General features: G+C 43.8%; 1 protein-coding gene across 3 annotated transcripts in view; it reads left to right on the forward strand.

Annotated features, from left to right (window-relative positions):
- The window catches only part of bnc2 (basonuclin zinc finger protein 2), a 154,198-nt gene that overhangs the window by 45,125 nt on the left and 89,055 nt on the right, over positions 1–20,018 (forward strand). For 2 of the 3 annotated variants that reach the window (XM_031863114.1, XM_031863110.1), the window contains exon 2: positions 18,558–18,905. In XM_031863114.1, coding sequence (XP_031718974.1) covers positions 18,558–18,905 — 348 coding nt within the window. Of the gene's footprint in view, positions 1–17,469; positions 17,637–18,557; positions 18,906–20,018 lie in introns of those variants that run through there. The other variant, XM_031863111.1, reaches the window with a different exon arrangement.

Consider the following 20,018-nt stretch of genomic DNA (forward strand, 5'->3'; position numbering starts at 1 on the left):
AATATACACATTCGCAGTGATACAAGAGGACAGGGAATAAGAAAACAGATCTGTAACTGAGCTACTGCACTGCTCTATGCCAGTAAACCATATTTGAAATGTCCGTGTTCAACGGCTGAGAATCTCTTGAATAGGCCGACATAAAGACATGGATTTGAATGATTCTTTTCATTCTGCTTCTGTTATTGAATATCCTATTAATTAACGATTTCAAATATCACATCAATGCATTAATCTACACCTGCTGAGGTTTAACTGTTGCCATAGCAACAACTGCTGTAAGCAACAGGAGACAGAAAAGCACCGAGAAGAGAGACGTTGACTGGCAGAGGAGGTGAGACAGGGAAAAAGTTGAGCTTCATGTCTTCAGTTTGAATTTGCATCCCGAAAAATCACTGCAGGTCATGTTTTGTTTAGTGTGTGCACCTCTAGGCCCCCGTTCAATTTTGATCCACTGGTTGTTTCAGAATTAGAGAATAAAATAGAAAGTATGGAATGCTGTTATGGTTTTGAGAAAGGACTTAGACACTGGTGATCTTCAACTTCATTATTATCATCCAGTATGACATTTGGTTTACAGACAGGCAGTAGACCAAACAGATCACAGGAATACACAGGTGACCATGAACAGCTACTCTTCTATAGCACAGGACACAAAGAATATTCTTTATAAAAAAATAAAAATATGTATTTATTAATAATAATCTCTTTGTTGACCGGATTCACTCACTGTTTAATACTTAACTGTCAGGGGTATTAGGTGCTCTATTGTGCCCCTTTATACCTGTTACTGCACCTCATCACCTCAAGCAGTAGCTCTGTGGCCTCTGCTTCATTCAAACAGGATTCAGTGGTTAGATAAATGCAAGCTTTTAGTGTACTTTCATGTATCGTAAATTACAGTTCTATTCATTTTTTGCAATAGGTGGATTTTTACAGATAAGTGTCTGCTTTTACAGTTTGGACTTTGTATGCGTGCATATGTGTGTATGTGTGTGACCATGGACGGGTCCTATATGGAAGCAATTACTTGCAGCGAGGGCCCTCAGACACCCACAGTGCCTCTCACTCTGGGCCAAACGGAATGTATCTCCCTCCCCCCTTCTCCCCCTTTCCCTTTCTGTCTCTCCATGTCTCTCTTTCTCCCTCTGTCTTTTTTACTACCTCTCTCTTGACTAAATTACTTTCGTATGAGCCCCAACAAAGAGGCAAGGTGAAACCCCTTTTCTATTTTTTATTGGGAACAAAAACCAGCCATATTCTAATTCACATCACACATTTCCAATTTGTGCAAACAAGCCCTGAAAATACCAGCGCTAATTAGACTAAACCCGATGTGTGTGTGCTTACATGTGTGCATGCTCTCATGAAAAGAGAGGCCATCTCCAGTTGCATTACTGTACCCCCTTTGGGTTCTGCCTTGGCTAGTTAGTATGCGCAGCCAGAGCCATGTAGGATATGAGCTTTTGGGGGGTCCTTGCATCATGTGGTTTGTGGGGAGGCGAGCCGCCATGGTGGCCGTTGTCCTTCACATATACTGTGTGTGTGTGTGTGTGTGTGTGTAAATGTGTTTTATGTGACTTTGTTTGATAAGGTAAGCTTGCTTTTTCAGGACATCCTGATTTAGAATTTAATGCTTGAAACACCAGAAGAAGAAATTGAATTAGTGGTTAAGCATCCAGTGAAAACGAAAACCCACAGATAAACTGGCAGCGAGCAGTGACAGGATTGCAGTTGTCAGGGTTTGGCAAACCGTTGTCACCCCCTCTCTTGTTACAGTAAAGAAAAGCTCAATGGAGGAATATTGTCAGCCCTGCCAGCGGTCTCTCCTCCACCGTCTGTGGGAACTGAGAAGTCGGCATTTGCCATGTGTATATCCCTCCAAACTGACTCTAAATGAGATAAATAAGTTCAGACTAAATTGGCAGCTTGCGTCCAAAGTGATTATTCTTCCCTTAATGTCTCCTCGTTGGAATGGCAGAAGACTTGGCCTGTGCGGGTTCTATCGCGGGGTGTGGCAAGGCGGTGTATTCCAACACAAAGAAGTGACGAGTGATGGCAGCCAGAGTTTACTTGTCAAGGTTTTTACACACGCACACACGCAGCGCTCTCATGTGCTAACCCACGTCCTCTTCAAACGGTTTGTCCCTCACTCCACACTCCTTCAAACTTGGCCCGGGACAGGGTCTTGCATTCCCTTCCCATGAGTCCTAGCGTGGCTAGTCAGCAGAAGGACCCCAGATTGTGCTGGCTGCGTCGCCGCCTGCCTCGTTTGGGAGCGTGCCTGGGCCCTCCGTCTCAGTAACCTTGGTTTGCCCCCTCTGTTTGTGAATTCCTGCCGCTCCAGTAGGACCACACTGTCCCCAGCTAAATGCTCTCTGGCAGAAGGCAGCTGGACAGACCGGTGGGAAAGTGAAGTGAAAGCTCAGATTGTCTTTCAGGCAAATAAATAAAGCATGATTGCAGTGTTTCACCTAAGAGTCATTTAGTGAGATTGCTGGACAGAAATGGAGAGCTGGATTGTGTCTCTTATTTAAAACACGCTGCAAGGTCAAGAGTCACGAACATGGGACGTTTGATGATGAATGATCTGTCACAGTTTTAGATATGCATCATTACAGGTCAAGCTTATCTTATCAGATCAGTACTTATCTCCTTACTGTATGACGCTGGTTAGGATTGGCGCTTTAAGTTGAGCTGAGACTTGTGATTGGTTGTTCAAGTCCTGCCCGGGGTTGCGATTGGTGCGTTTTGAAGCTTCAGATTTCATGCTGTGGCGGTGTTTTGTGTCTGCCAACACCCAGACTCCGGAGTGTTTAGCCTTCACTGCTAGTTCTGCTGTCTGAGGAATTTCAAAGGCTCGGGTAATTTTTTGTTTTATCTCTCCATCTCTCACTTTTTTTGTACTCCTTCTCTCTCTTTCACTCAATTTTGACTAGAATCATAGCGATTTGTGGCGCGGCGCTGGATGGTTTGCGGTTTTCGGAGCGGCTGTATTATTCCAGTATTAGGCAGCTAGTATTTCACCATAATGTCATAAGAGGCTTCCTTTGATTTAAATATCAGATAACCTAAAATAGTATCAATATTAGTATCCTCCGAGCATTTCCTAAGGTCATTTCAATAGCGTTACAGTTTGGAGCTTTGATAGTCTATTGTATAATGTTGCTTCATTTAAAGGGGAATTGCGCTGATTTAACACATCAAAGTCAGTTTACCGGTGTTGGGGAGTGAAACAGTTTATGTGAAAATAATTTGTATAAAGCCTTTTGTGGCTCCAGGGGGAGCTGCACAAAGTCAATTCTGTCTGATAAACATTGACTGGGTTTTAAGACTACAAGTCTGAAAGTGGAAAAAAAACTATCTGGGGTTGTGGAGTTCAGTTACAGTCAACCTCATCTCCGCTTGAGGCTCAAGGCTACATTAGCTACTACTAGCATACGAATCAAACTATTGGTGGTTTGCATTGTGTGAAATGTAGATGACAATGAAGAAGGAATAAAAAGAGAATAACTCTGGTTCCGGTTCCGCAGAGTTGTTTTTCTCTGTCCGTCAATGTTACTGTAAGAGTGCAATGCTAAATCATTGGTTTACTCTTTGAGGTGAAGCATGTAACAAGCATAGACCTTCGTAGTAGGGGTCCCACCGCCTATCGACAGGATAGAATGCCATAATAAGATGTAAAATAAAACCCACTTTCTGTATCCCTCTAGAAACTGCAAAAGAATGTTAGTCCACATAATACAGAGAAGGGCTTAATCCTCAGTGCATTTTGACAGCAAAATACTAGCATGGTTTTTACCTGACGCCGCTGCGTTCTGTCTTATGCACACCGGGAGCGTTTCAGTTGCTGATCATTTAGCCTTTCCCAATTTTGTTGACTTGCTGATTTTGTTTATCTGGTCATAAGTAGCTAAGTAAGTAGGCTATTGGTTTCTTTTTTATCTGTTAGTTGCATTTTCCTCGCTCAATATGCTCTGTGCAAAGCGTTACGGGTGTAAAAAAAGACTAGGGGCATATTTTAAGTGCAGCAGAGGGGGAGCGTCTAAAACACACGGTGGCGCCTCAGGTGTAATCACTTGCCGCAATCAGTGCCACCACATTGCCACCGGTGGAATCACGGTGCTGGATAGCTATACCTACAGTAGTTATCTCGCAGTGTACAGTCCTGGAGCCCGGCACCAGGATGCACACGCAATAGCCTGAAAAATGCTAAACAAATTGCTAATTTAATATTAGCCTATCTAAATATTTACGTACCATATTTACAGTACTCCCTCCCAGAAAATAGTTCCAACGTCTCATGTTACAATAATTGCATTTTTCTGAATAAACGCAATATTTCTAAATCAGCTTTTAACCTGTTAATCTGCTAATTTTAACTGGTTTTACAGATTTTATTTCAGGGCAGATTAGTAAATAAATCAATTAGTGGAAACCCAGAAAATGAATCACCATCAGTATTGATAATCAATTCATCTTTTAAGTCATTTATCAAAGTTAAAAAAAAAGCTTAACACTTGCAATTTCAAATTTCTCAAATGTGAGGTTTTATATCATTGCTACCGGAATAGATTATTTTAAGGTTTTGGACTGACAAGCTATTTGAAGTCATGTTGGGCTCCAGCCTTTTTGACTGTCTTTCTAACATTTCTTAGACTTAATGATTAATGGATCAGAAGTAACAAAAAAAAAAAGAATCATTAATGAAAGCAAACGCATGTTTAATTTCAACCTGTTGACCTTGTTCATCTGTTCTCCTGCCTGCACGTCTGCCCACATCCATGCCTGTTCTTCCGCCTGTCTGTTTGCTTGACGGTCCACTGTGTCACAGCGCTACTAATGGCCATTGCTGAGCCAGCCACTTTCTAAATGACACCCTCCTCCGCTCAATACAGCTGCCCTGCAGTTACGCACACTCGCTCACTCACTCCTTCCACCACTTCCTCTCATGCACAGCACAGCACAGTGGCTTTCCCTCCCTCATGTGAAAGAAAAGCAGTTTCTTGTCAATTTCCCCTCAATATTTCCCACTCAACATGCCTCTTGATGAAAGAAGCCGCATGTTGTATGACACACATACACTTTCGTACATCACATTTTACCGGCTGAATGACTGACTGACAGTGTATGACTGGAGCATCTTCTCCCCACTGTTAGCAGCGCCCTCACCATCAGGATGATTTGTTCATTCATCATTCATTCCTCTCCCCCCCTTCTCTCTCTCTACCTGTCTTTTAATCTTTTTTCTCCCTCTTCACACCACATCCCTTCCTCACCTTTTAATCATCTTTATCTTGTTGTGTGCATTTGTGTGCCCATGTGAGTGTTATCAACAGAGGGTGGCGTATTGTAAGACAGCTGTAGGAAAAACACAAGGAAGCCAAATTGAGTTTGGCCTTAGTTTGACTACAGCAACCATGCCAGACTAAATCCTGGATGAAAGCACACTCCCGATCGCTCTCATTCTCCGCACATATCAGCTCTCCAACCTCTGCATACCCTAGGTGCCACTTGCACTTAAAGTAGTTCGCCTGACTTGATTCATTCTCAGAGGAAACACAGTTGCACTCGTCATGACCGGATGTTCGTCTCGTCTTTCCTCTGCACTTTTGTCCTTGGACAACACTCACTCGCAAACTTGCCCCTCAAAGTTCATTTGTTAATCAGCTGGGGGGGTCCAGCATCCTAAAAGATGGCGGTGGCAACATTTTGGCAGTGGCAGCTCATAACTGGATTGCTGTAATTATTCATTGAGAGAGTGATGCCTTCCAGGGGCTGAAGATTGATTAGGTTTGATATGCGACTTAGTGTAATCTGTCTTTGACCAGGGCGCCTGTCCAAATTGGCAGGAATAATAAAAAGAGAGGAAGTTATTTTTAAAGAGAGAGGAGAAACGAGCGAGCAAATGAAGACGGAGGTGGGTGGACAAAGGGAAGAGCGAAAGATTGAGGCATATCCTGTGTCATATCTCTTGTGGCATCCATTGCCATACACAAACCATCAATCTGCAAACAACAACAGCAGGGCAACCATTTTGTTTACAGTTGAGCAAGGCTCCCAAGCTAAATAAAGCCATTACAACCTTAAAATACAGCACTTCTTATCGTCAGCAGTATTGTGTACTTAGTTGAAAGTGTTAGTTTTATAAGCACATTTGGGGTATTTCTTTTTTTTCATGCCTTGCTTGTTTTCTCAGCCAGACCAACGCGATCCTCGGTTGTCTCATTTTCCACGACTAAAGTGTGTCTTCAGTTAATACTCCAGTGTAAGCATGGCAGAACTTAAAAGGCTCTGATTAGGCTGTTGTGTCCCACAGGTTGGCTAGATATAAACTCGTGACACACTCACAGTGCCCATACGTACCCCGGAGACCTCTCTTTGTGTTAATTAAAGGAGTCTCAACTGCAATTAGCAGGCTTTACAATGAGCGTGCCCACAGATAGACACATACATGCACACGCAGACACAAGCACACACTGAAACAGACACATTCAAACTGTGAGCACATTTATTGGCCCACAAACACTCTTAACAGTTGCTTAAGTATCACTGTGCCAGTGCATTTAGATGTTAGGTCAGACTGCCTGCGCTGTCTGCTGGCGGTCGCTGTTATGGACATCGAAACGCGACCGCCACTTTTCGCCAAATGATGTAATGAAGATGGAATGTTGCAAAAAAAAAAAAATCTTAATTTGTTCTATTACTGTCTTATTTTCCTAAAATAAATAACAAGCGCCCTCAGCAGACTTTCTTACGTAACATTTACTGTTGCTTTTCACCAGGACTTGAAGAGCGTCCACCAGCCTCCCACCTGCCCTTAGTGGACTGTCTCGCCTATTATGCTTGTTTTCATACCACATAACATTCAATAACGGTCGCTCAATATACTACAACTAGGTCACTCGATCTGAGCGTCGCTCATTGTACTACGTCGCTCTGACCAAATATAGAAATGTTGGCGTTTAACGTATCATTGATTTGCAGAAGCGTGCAATGCCAAACTTTCTTTCTGCCTACTGGAATGCAGTTTTATGACTTTTTTGGTGAACTCACCCTTAAAGATTTTTAATCATTTTGAGACAAACTTATGTTTAACATCCCGTGTCTTGTATCCGATGTCTGGAAAGAGGGACCATTACACTTGGAGAGTGAACCTGGTACAGCTGGATAGAGAAACTCAGCTGTGTAATTCTGCTGTAAACCCCCCCAAACTAAGAACTGAGTGCTGTGCTCCCTCTCCCTGTTAGACCTAAACATAGAGCCTGGGTCCATGGTGGCCAAATGGCCCATCATCCTGTCTTCTTATGTCCCAAATTAGACCAAACTGTCCCAGTGTGCTCCAGGCTTGTCTACAGGAAATCAAGGCCAGTTGGAACTTAAGTGAATGAAGCCCCACTTTGGCACATTCTAGCTGGGGAGATGGTGGCAAGAGCAAGCCCCCCCCTGGAGCTGGTCAGAGGTTGGGAAAGGACATAAACACGCACAGGTGCGAATACCTCCTCGCTGATGTTCACACAGGGGCACAAACTCACAGTGAATAGGTGCTGTCAACTCTGTGGCAATGCTACTTAGCCACTCCACTCCCGTATTTACTTATTTATTGGCAGCGATGGCTGCGATGACGGGGCCACTCACTCTCAGAAAGCCTCCCAGGCTCCACGACGTCCCTTCAAGCGGTAGCGTAAAAATTTTAAGAGCCCCGGGCCCGGTTTGATGATTTTGACGTGAATTAGCGTGTAGTCGAGTTGTCGGGTGCATTCAGGGGGCTAACTGTTCTAATGCGTTTACCCGCTTGCCTTTCGAGTGTGTCTGTGTGTCTCAAAGCGAAGCGAAATGTCACTTAATAATTTAGCCGTTGGTTTCGTCCCCCTCGCCATCCATCCATCCATTCACGGCCCTTTATGTCTTGCCTCTGGGAATGCGGTGGCCATCCCTCTGCCTCTCAGGGAGTGATAGAACGAGCAGAGACAGGTGACAGAATCCAGCGTGGTGGTTAGTAAGGACAAAGTGAGAGCGACTGACTGCGAGAGACAGAGAGGCGGACAGCTAAGTGAACGTAAGCACTCAGAAACAGACAAGAATGAAGGAGGTGAGTTATGAGTGACTGGAAGATAGAGAAACAGCAGCCGATTTGTTTTTACCCAAATTTTTACAATGCTGGTTCATTACACAGAACCTCACGTCCGTTCTGTCATGAAATCTGTCTTATGTATTAAAGCAATGCCACGCAGACACGCGAGATGGAATATATACGCCCATGCTTTACACACACACACACACACACACACACACAAACACACAGCTGGGTTTCTGGCCTCTGTGCATGCCAGATGTAGACATTTCTTTTTTCTCTCTCATCACAGTTTTCAGACTAATAGGTTCTTGTTCTCTGTGGAAGTGGTTCTATGGTGAAAGGGGGAACTCAAAGCCTGCACGCCAAACCTGTGGCTACGGTTGTAATAATCAAATAATGTAACTTGGCCACGTGTAAGAATGTGTGTTAATACACGAGAGCTTTCAACAAAGTCTCTCAATGCCAGTGGCCTCCTACATACTTTAATATGACTTGATGTTCGCTTAACCCCCCCCCCCCCCCCCTTTTTCTTTGTAATTGAAACCTGATGGTGGAATAATAATCATTTCTTCATATTTTCTTTCCTGCTTTCTGCATTCACTAAGCAGATTTTTTGCCTGTGCTGTTGGATAGTGTTCAATTACAAGAGGTTTGGAGGAGGGCATTGCACTTACAACCTCTCCATGGGCTCACTGGAAAAGAAGCTAATATCACTTTATGACTTTTTTAGATTTGGTGCATGCAGAAGTTAAAGAATTAAAAATACATCAGGTTTAAAGATGCACTTACTTATCTCTTCTTCATACACATAGTTAAAAAAAAAAAGATGAAGAGATATGCAGGGAGTAAGTATTGCAACTGTTTTTGTAAGTGAAGTCCCGAACAAAAACTTAGTTTTGTGTTAGTCTTAGTGGTTTTACTACCATAGGATGATTTGTGTGATATTTATTTGTGAGTTTTGTTTGGCAGGGGAGAGTCACAAGTGTTTGTGTGTTTGTCGTGTTGTTAGCGGTTATGCTTCTTGTCATGGGTGTTCCATAAATAAAAGAATCCCCTGGCTAATGTAACCCACATGTTTTTTTCTTTTGTTCCCACCTCCCTCTCAGCTCAGCATTTGTTTTTCGGGGAGGATTCAGATTGTACACACGCCTCTCAACTTTTGTGAGGTCATTCGATTTTTTTTTTTTTTCATCAAAAGCAGTTGTGGACTTCCTTGTTACTCACAAAGGCTAACGTGTGATTCCCATTACTTCACTACCTCACAACTTAGCAGAGGCACAGCTGGTTACTGATGACTTCTCTCGGAACATTTGGACACACAGTCATACCCAGACATGAGTATTAGACTGATCACTTTTTGGTTGAATTCTGTCTCAACTCAACATAAATTAGTAATTTCACATGCCGTATTGGACCAAATTTAAGATGACCCTGACCATAACACAACTATTCTTTTTCCAACATCTGGTTTTGGAAAAAGGCTTGTCCTATTGGGAATGTTTCCCTGATATACTATTAGGAGAAGAGAGTCCCCCTTGTTATTGTCTTTTTCTCTTGTAAAAGTTAAGAGTGTAAAACTTAAAAAAACGAAGAAAAAAAGAATCTGTCCTTTTGACCTAAAATTGTGTGACACAAGTAATTCTTGACTGCATGACAGATGATGTGGTCCCAGTTTGGTACCGAGCTTTGATTTGTCAGGAATTTATTTCCTACCTCGCCACACAACCCTATCTCCTATAAGAATTACAATAATACAGCAACAACAAATATGTTTTTAAGGAAACGTAATGCCGGCCGGTTTACATTTTTTAATAGCATAGTGAGGAAATTTTCATAAGAAAATATTGTCACTGAATTTATCAGTAAAATGTTCACTGACAACTTATTAGTTTTCTGCCAAAATACCCGGTCTTGCAACACAATGTCTGCTTGTAGCAACTATTGAATTATTATTTTTTTTATGCTTATGTTTAGGCGCTAGAAGCACTTGAGTGAGGTTAGGTAAAGATCATGTCTTGGTTCAATACAGAAAAGTGTGCAGCGACTTAACATTAAACCGAAACCACATCTTTCCTCACCAAAATCTTTTCATTGCCTAAATCAAGCCACAGCCAGGACTCAGACTGGAGTCAAAGTCCTGCTCTTGGTACGCCGGCAAATGACCCCGACTGCCTCCCTGCGAACATAGACCCTTCATTCACTCAAAAAAACAAAAACCTTTGCCTCTGAACATAATCCAGGCAGCGATTACGTTAGCCACCACAACGTAACTGGTAAAGCCAATTTCGTAATATATAAAAGTCATTTTTAAGCGAGAGGTTTGGCCATCAGCAGGCCACATAGACACTGACTAACTCTAAAAGACCCACCAGAAGAACTAGCAACATAAAAGCTACAAACAACCCATAATGCAGCACTCTCTGTCCTCAAATATAATACAACCCTCACATTACCAAACGCAATTTCCACAAAACAATATTGTCTGCTTTTTGAGCCACTATGGTTAATTTCTCCGGTGCTGTATTTCCTGTCAGTATTTTGCCCCACCACAACAAACAGCAATCCTCAAGCAAACAGTTATGAAGGTCACCATAACAACCACTGGCATTACACTCTTTCTTTTATCTGGGCCTCAGCGAGAGGAGAAAGTATTTCAGTGAGTGTCAAAGAGAGCAGAAAGCTAAACGAGGTAAAGAGCTATTAGTGAGGTCAGAAGGGGGGAAAAAACTCTGAGGGGCCGTGAGACACGAAGAGTAAAAACAGAATAATGAGAGACGGAGAGATGGGAAGTTAGCAAAGAGAGGGGAAGGACTTTGTCAAACTCTCAGTGCTGAGTTCGGTGGAGATTGGGTTGGTGGTGGTGGTGGTGGGGGGGCTTTACAATGGGGGCGCTGGCAGGGTTGCCACAGCAGCGTTCCGGATGGGCAGGCGGTCTCCTCTCAGGGGGTGAGGGGGGGGACGTGGGGCTGTCAGGGAGCCTGGCAGGTAGAGACACAACGCCCTGTGACTGGGGGGGAGCACGGGTCAGTGAGAGAGGACAGGAGCGAGGGGATGGAGGCAGCGGAGGGGTGAGGTGGAGGCCTGTCTGATGAGGTGAGGGAGAGAGAGAGAGTAGAAGGGGAGGGAGAGACATGAGGGAAGTAAATGAGGGTGGAAGAGTGGGAGAACTAGAGATGATTAGAGGAGAATTATCCAAGTGTGAGTGTGGATGAATATGGAGTTAGAGGAGGAAATAAGAGGGAGAAAAAGCAATAAGTGACGGAACTCAACCACTTCTTCTACGTCTAACCTCTTCTAACACAATATCTCTACACCTCCAGGCTCATACGGTTTGTAATGCAAGCAAGGATTCTACAGACTGCACCAGAATGTAAACAATCTCAGTATTCATTTCCTCTTCTCTGGAAATGTTCTGCCATGTTTAAGATCTTCCTCTCAAGTCCTGGTGGGATCTGGAGTCCAGTTACAGAACTCCAGAAATGCAGAGATGTAGAAATGAACTTTAGCTCCATTCTACTGTGCGGTAAAATCGTCTCCATCATAATGTCCACCTCCTATTGATGTCAGAATCATATTGTGGGGGGCAGGGTATTTGGTTTAAAGTTAAATTTAATCAAACTTTAGCTGTAAAACTTAGTGGGAAAACCAGGGTTCCATAGTGGAGAGGTCTTCAAAGTTTTGGTGAGTAAAGGTCAGTTTGTGGAGTCCACATTGGACGGACTGGCAATACGCAAAAAGAAAATGCATTCAGGAAGTCAAACAAGTCAGAAATATCTTCGGTGACGTCTATATTTTGCTTCGTACTGTAAATGCTGCCAGTAAAAATGAAATCACTGAAAGGCACTTTTATTAAGACTGTTTTTATTTCATGGGGACAGGCTGCAAAAAATGATTTTGGTTATTTGCAGGCTGTAAATTGAGAAGCTACCTTATTGAGGTCAACAATTATGTTGAACAATCCATTGTTGAAAGTCATTTTTTGTCCGACTGGGGGGTCGGACAAAACCGTGGGCTCTGGCTTCTTGTGTGATGCGATCTTTCATCGTTTTCTGACGTTTTATAAAAGAAATGAGTATTCCAATAATTGACTGAGTGCAGTGAGGTGGAAATGGAGTGCAGAAAAGGGAAAGTGAGGGAGGTCGACAGGTTGCTGTAGGATTTGCTGTAATTTGCTGTGAAGAACAATGATCTGGTCAGCTCGGTGCCTGCAGGGTCAGAGGTGCAGACGTGTACTGGATGTGTACTGGACGTGTGTGTGTGTGTGTGTGTGTGTGTGTGTGTGTATGCATAGCCTATACAGTGTCTGTGTTGATTAAATTGTACTTTTGTCTCCTAACCTCATGAGTGGACTTGGAAAAAAACCAGCATGTGGAGCACTTTATACTCGACATATGTCATTAGGTCATGAATTGCCAAATAGGCATAAGCAGATTGTGCTCTCAGCCATTAACCTTCGTTACCACAGATACAGTTGAAATTTGTAAATAACTCAAGACTTGAGGAAAACGCTCTGCTTTCCTCTCTCTCTTGTTTTCTCACAAAGGTGCACTTATTAGTGGAGGCCAGATTGCAGTGATCAGTGACACAGACTATCACGTGGCTCTCTATGGTTCCTCTCAGACCTTTCGGTGCCCCCGACTGTGTCTCTCTATGTCTTTCGCTGCTGTTATCACAAGTGGAGGGCTGTTCCTGTCCGGGTCATATGATGTCTTGTGGACCTTTAGTGGTAGCAGAACAGTGACACTTCTATCCCTGTGCCATCTGATCGACACGGCATTCCTTGTCACATGCAAACTGTGAACTCTAGATGTTCCTTTCGCGTTGCAACCCAAAGCGAACCAGTGTTCTCTCGCTGTGTTCGTGAAGCATCCTCCTCAGCAGAGAGACACTCACTTAACCTTTTTTTCTACTGGCCTTAATCATTTGTTTCTGCGGCACATAATCACCATCACTGCACAAATGATGTTGTTCCACTCTTCTCTCTGCCCTCTGCTTCTGTCCTCCATTTGCCCTTGTTTTTAGCCTGTAAAAGGCCACTTTCAGTTGGATTTTGCTCAGTTGTGATTTCATTCCATGAACCCCCCCGTAAAAAATAAAAGTATTTAAAAAAATTACTCAGAAATCAAGCATCTTAATTATTTCTTTTTGATGACGTTCACATCTGTTTTGTTCTCATTGTTGTTTGCTTGAATGGGTTTTCTCACTTTACATAGAAAATGAAAAAGCAAGGTACTTTACCTCTCAAGACTTAAGAGCATCTAGAGAGGGGAATTGGTTCTTGAGAACAGTCTAACAACTCAGAGCGGTCGCACCTAATTTCTGGGCTATTTGACCCATTAGATGTCAAAGTTTGGGAAACAAACAGGCACTGCTAAGAGGTTGGATGGGTAGAATAATGTGGGCAAAGTGACGGAGGGTGCCTTCTGAAACACACTTGTAGCTCACAGGAAAAGAACATCTTTTTCAACATGAATCTGTATACAACTTGTATACTTAAAGAAATACTGCACCCACAAAAAGACCCCTTGCTTATTAATTACTCACCGCGTGTTGCCTTGAATTCTTGAAGAAAACTGAATAAATCCTTGATGAATTTAAGTAAATGGGGTCCAGGTTTAACAATGGCAAAATTACATTAACAATGTGTTTAAAAACTCCCACACAGTAGTATAATCCAAGTCTCATTTATCGAGTCCTGTTCTTCCCACACTTGCATTTTACCGAAAATTGTACTATTTAAAACACTGGCGCCGCTATTCTTGAAGAACCGTTTAATGTGTGCAACGAGTCCGTGCATGAGACGGTTCTTCAAGAATTCAAGGTAACAGGCAGTTAAGTACTTGATATACAAATGGTCATTTTAAGGATGAAGTAGGCTATTCCTTTAAGTGATGCATTCGTTCACACCAATTAAACAAAAAATATGTTTAATTACATTATTATTAAGACTGTTAAGAATCAAAGTCTAAAGGTTTATCATCATATGAACAGAGGAGAAGTTGTTCTCATACTGTACACAGTATACAGACCTCATTGTCTGCTGTGTGTGTTTTCTGTTTAAAAACCGTATAAATAATACAGGAGAATACCAACAGAAGAAACATTGTCAATCAAAGAACCAAAGTATGTGAAGGGAAGGAAGGAAGCAAGGAGGGAAGGAAGGACTTACTCATTAACTCCTATATGTTGTAATTCCCCGAATGCGAGGTGAGAAATATTTTTAGTTCATTCTTTCATAAAGAACATAGTGGCGGTCATTTCAGAGGATCTCCAGATGTTCTTTTCGTAGAATTTATTTAAGAAATGTGTGAAATCTCAAGTAGTGCACTGGATCATGCTGCATGTTTGCTGTGCAATACACTGCACAATTCTTACAGGCAGTCTGAGTTTTTTGTCCCTTATTGAAAAGATTTGTGAAAGTCTTGTGAATATTTGGACGAATGTTAGAATCAGAATCAAATGAAATAAACTGACTCAGTAGAAATATCTCTTTTAAAATATCTGTTCTCTACAGAGGCATGGACTTATCTCACGGAGATTAGCATTTCACGGGGTAATTTACACATTTAGGTAACATATTCCTACAATTCTGAATTCTGTACATTTAGGCTGTGCTCTGCAACTCTTCAATCTTGACAATCCCCTTCTGACTGCTTGGATTGTAGGATTGTGCCCCAGACGGAACGTGTGAGTCGCTGGTGAATAAGGACGCTATGGCGGAGCTTTAACCTCATGCACACACTTGTATTGATCCATACAAGCCTCAGTGACTATTGCTACAGAGCGGACTGCACTCTGTCATACAGGGCTCCCCCCTGTCACTGGTCACTGGCTGCTAAGGAGGACTGCAGCACATCACACACACCAGTATCCAACCCACACCCGTCAGCCTTTGGGGCTAACACACTGCCACCAACCCTGACCTCCCCTCCTACCTCCCCCAACCACCCCCCCAACCCCCTTTTCCTTTCCCTCTTTCTCTACCTCACTTTTCCTCTAATGAGTTGCAACACTGATAACGAGCCTGATGATCTTCCATTGATTCGGCTATCACTTGCTTGTCTGGTAATTGATCCGTAGCTGAGCCTCTAGTTAATTATATGGGCTTCGACATGGACCCCTGCCCTGGGGGGAATTCTCAAGTCCTGCACAATAATAGTTTTAATAAAGGAGCCTGTGAATCTCCTGCATCCCTTCCTTTTCCTCCCCTCTTTCTGCTTCCCAGCATTTTTTTTTATCTTTCTATTTCCCTTTTAAATTTCCCCATCTCCGTATTTTTTACTTCTGTGTCTCTTTCTCGTTTCCTCTGTCATCACGGCCATTGCCATCAGCAGGGGGGGGGGGGGGGGGGGGGGGGGGAGAAAAAGAGGGAGCCTGAGCAATATTGGCAGAGTCCATTCCTCCCTCCCACAAATAACAGCCATTAACCAGCCAGGTCAGAAGCTGAGCCACCAGCTTGACTTGAAACACTGAGTGCCACTCGAAGAAACCCATAGACTCGCACATTTACAGACGAGAGGGAGGAAGCGAGAGAGGGAGAGAGGGAGAGAGGGAGAGAGGGGGGAGGGAAGCGGGAGCTGGAAAACAAAAAGGAACCTCAGCCGCTAAATTGTCACTTAATATAATTAGTCTAAGCCTCGTGCATTATCTTTTCAATAAGTTGCTAAGAGCGGCGTGCGCAGTACATGGACAGGAGGTGACACATTACGCCTTTTACGACAAGGCACGCTCGTGGTTTCTGACAAGGCGCAGGCCACTATGCAAAAGATATACGAAGAACAAAATAGAAAGGGGGAGGGAGGGGAGTAAAAGAGAGACAGCAAGGTAAAGAGACCTAGAAGTGGAGAGAAACATCACAGGAGACAAAAGCAAAGGAATAAGACGTAGGCATGCAGGGAGGGAGATGTAAATTGAGCTTGAGACAAAGACACAATTGCACATTTTCAGAGTGGTAAGACACACACACTATACTTTTCTCTCAGAAATCCCTTGAACATCACAATGCCGGTGTGATAATCTCAGCAAAGGTTAACAGTATACTCCCATTAGTAGATCGTACAAAAGGCTTTTAACAGACAACCAAGCACCTGTCTGCAGCAATTTACCACAAAATGTGAAGTGACTTAATATATCAGAAGCCATTTAATGTTGCCAGGGCGAGAAGTTCTCTCTCTGTCGCTCTCTCTTTTGTTCCTCGGCGGTGGAGAGATCACAGTGACATCTCCCTCTCGCTGCGGACTGAGGCACCTGGTCTGTCATTTCTCTAATGACGGTGGGGTGAAGAGACTGGGCTTGAGAGGAGATGGGAGATTTAAAGGGAAGCGGATGAAAGGAGGTGGGGGGGGGGGGGGATGTCTTCATTGTTTGAGACATGTCCTATGCTGTGTCAAAGGAAGCATAGATCTCCTTCCTCTTTTTTTCTTTTTTAGTTTTATCCTCCTGTGTGTCTTTTTCTCCATGTCTCTACCTCCCTTTACTCCTCCATCCCTCATTTTATTCCCTTACCTTTGCGGCTGTGGGGACCAATTTGGCTAAAATGGAACCTCTTCCTCATTTTTTTCTTAATTAAAATCTGAGAGCCTCCGCGGGGGGGTTTCCTGTGTGTGTGTGTGTGTGTGTGTGTGTGTGTGTGGGTTCGTATGCATGCTGGTGGCAGATTGCCTGCGTTCCATTAGTCTTTCATTAGAGTGGGAGAAAATCAAACAAAGGCACCAGATTTTTTAGAGATAAAACAAGTCTATTGATATTTTCTTGTTTATTTTTGTTTGTTTATTTTTTATTGCTGTCGAGCCATTTTCAGTCGTTATTAAAGAACCTTTCTGTTGAATACAATACTGCTTTTTCTCATTTTTAAACAAAGAAACAAATACTTGATAACGATCTGCAACGGTGATGCTTTTGTTCAAGATTTTTTTCTTTCCAAAGTAAAAAGCTCTTTTGCTGTTAAGCACCTTGTGTGTGTGTGTGTGTGTGTGTGTGTGTGTGTGTGGCGGGATGGTCCTCCAGGGGAAGTAAGTTGCTCTGAGACGTGCCGGCCGCTCGAAGCACAAATGGTAATAAGGCAGGGGGACAAACGCTCCCCCCACCTTCTCCTGCTCTGCGATGGCGCTTGCCCCCACCTTCCTCCCCCTAGCAGAGGAGGGGTGTGTGTGTGTGTGTGTGTGTGTGAGGAAGCGTGCAGCGCGATGTCACTGAGCATCTCAGAGTGGAGCGGCACAGTTGACTCAGTTGAGCCTGCACCGGCCCGACACACACACACACACACACACACACACACACGCTCGCTCGCTCGCTCGCTCGCTCTCGCTCTCTCGCGCACACATACTTAGGCGCTCAGTCCAGTTCCTCAGCGGCTGCAGCGGAGTACAGAGGAATCAGAGAGAGAGAGGGAGAGAAGCAGGGAGAGAGGACAGGCGGCACGGACGTCGAGAGAGGGACACGATCTCCGAGAGAGAGAGAGAGAGAGAGTGAGAAAGAGAGAGAAGCGCGAGGCAGGGATAGCTGGTGGCTCACTCCCACACCTCATCTTCACTTTGCTGGGACAGGCACAGAGTTGATGGTAAGAGACATTCATGCATTTCATGGGCTCAACTGCTTCAGCTGTATGGCGCTTTTCATGCGACTTTTTTGTAGTTCGATTCATTTTTTTTTTGTTTACTTTTTTTTTTTTTACTTTGAACACAGATTTTATGTGAAACTGTTTTTTTCTGTTTCACAGTAAGTTGATGTTTTCTGTTTCAATATAGTAAACATTTTATATTGAAGCCTCAGAAAAAAACAAACAGATTACATAGAATTGTGTTTTTATCCATATGTGTGCATGTGCTGAGTGCTGATGGCAGCTCCCAGGTTCAACTTTTTCTACCCTACTTTTTTATTTTTATTTCTTTACTATTAGAGGTCTTAAGTGTGCATGCATGCAGGGCAATGTGTTAGATTGTGTGTTTGCATGTAGGTGTTTGCATTTGTGTTGAGTCCATGTCCAAGTACAAAATGACTGACAGATGGATTAAAGCAGAAACTGAGGCCATGGGCAACATCTAATTCCCATACACCCCCCACTTTTTCCTTTTACTCCATTCTTGCTCTCCTTCTCATCAGCCCCCCTCCTCACCTCCATCCTTCTCATCCTTCCTCACCTCCAGTTCTCCGCTCCTCTTGCCTTGTCCGAGACGAGGCCCCCGAAGGAAATTCACTGCAAGCCCTCTCCTCTCTCTCGCTTCTTGAGAATTAACTCCACACACACTCCTCTGCCACCAGAGCTGCCAAGAAACCTCACACACACACATCTACTCCCTCAACCTCCTCACACTGTTATCCTTCTGGTGAAGCAGGACCAGCGCAAGACTAAAAAAGAAAAAAAAGGAACACAACCCCAAAGAGCCCACCTTCATTGACTTTTTTTTTCTCTTCTCTCCTCCTTCACACTCCCTCATCCCTCCTGCCCTCCCTCCTCTGTCTCTCCCTCTCTCGGTCTAAGTCCAAGGAGGCAGAGTTGGATGTGAGAGGCAGTGAGTGCGACGACACAGTCCCACAAGAGCCCAGCACAGACCCGGAGCCGCCCAGGCTATCTCCAGCTAAGGCTAACGGACCCACCGCCGCCGCTGGCGTTTGCCCGAGCATCCCCTCCAGTAGCCACAGTAGCAGCAGCAGCAGCAGCAGCAGTGGTCTGGGTGGCATTAGCATCGTTAGCAGCAGCGCTGAGGGAGCAGGCGAAAGCTCCATGCAGTTCAGCACCAGACCGCCTAGTGCTGAGCAGCCGGGCTTCATGGGGACATGGCAGCAGCAGAGCACTGACAGCAACCTCCTCTACAGAATGTCCCAGCAGGTACGTCAGCTCAGCCTCACCCCTTCATCCTCTCCCTCTCTCCCTCCTCTCCTGTTCACTCGCTCCACATTTTCAGCAAAGGACTAAACTTTTATGCTTCTTCTCTTGGTGTATGTTCAGACGTTGGCTGTTGTGATTCTTACTTGGTCTGTGAGTTAAAAGAGAGTGTTTGTTTGTGTGTCAGTATGTGTGTGTGTGTGTGTGTGTGTGTGTAATCTAGGGGGTAATGGGGAGGGGGTGTGTGGGAAATGTTTTATTATTGTATGTTTTAAAATAAGAATCCCTACATGCAATTGCATTTTTGCAACTTTTTCACACTTTGGAACACATCAGATTTGATGTTGTGTGTCTGTCTTAATGTTGTTGTTCCACACACAGTGTTTTCATTTATGTATGCTCTGTGTGTGTGTGTGTCTTGCTTTTATTTTTACTAATTCAATGCACGAGTCATTTTCTGCCCCATAAAAACCTAAAAATTCATTTTTTTGTGTATTTGCAAAAACACACATTTTTTATGCAAAATGTGCCCAAAATCAGAGAGGCCTAATTCATTTATTTCAGCATTTGATGGATTATCCCTTGTCCGGATTTGTTACATACATGCTTAAGTCTCCGTAATTGGTCCATGAACGGTGTGGAGTTTAAAAGCAAGCAATAGCAGTGTTTTGGTAACCTCAGTGCCGATAAAGACTCGGGAAGGGGCACCCCTCTGGGACCGGCTAATTGACTTCATGTGGCCGAGGCAGGAAGCCCCTCGCGCGGCTACAGAACAGCAGAGGAGCCGCGAATGAAAACAGGCTCGTCTGGAAAAGTAATGATGATAACAGATCGCCTCCAACGGCTGAGGGAAAGTCCACAATTCCTCCCGACATTTCTCGCCTGTTATCGTGGATGTTACACTGAATTTCTCTCTTGTTTATTAGCTTTTAAAAAATATTTTTTATTATTTTCGTACAGCCCCCAAGTTAGAGAGCTATTTTTAAGGGACGGGGGAATTTTGTGATTTCGTGCGATAAATCAGTCAGGTAAGGAGACGGAAGAGAAGTTAGTGCAAGTGTGTGTGTGCGTGTGTGTGTGTGTGTGTGTGTGTGTGTGTGTGTGTGTGTGTGTGTG

The sequence above is a fragment of the Anarrhichthys ocellatus genome, unplaced genomic scaffold (genome assembly GCF_004355925.1).
Source record: "Anarrhichthys ocellatus isolate YVR2014 unplaced genomic scaffold, GSC_Weel_1.0 scaffold28, whole genome shotgun sequence".
NCBI lineage: Eukaryota > Metazoa > Chordata > Actinopteri > Perciformes > Anarhichadidae > Anarrhichthys > Anarrhichthys ocellatus.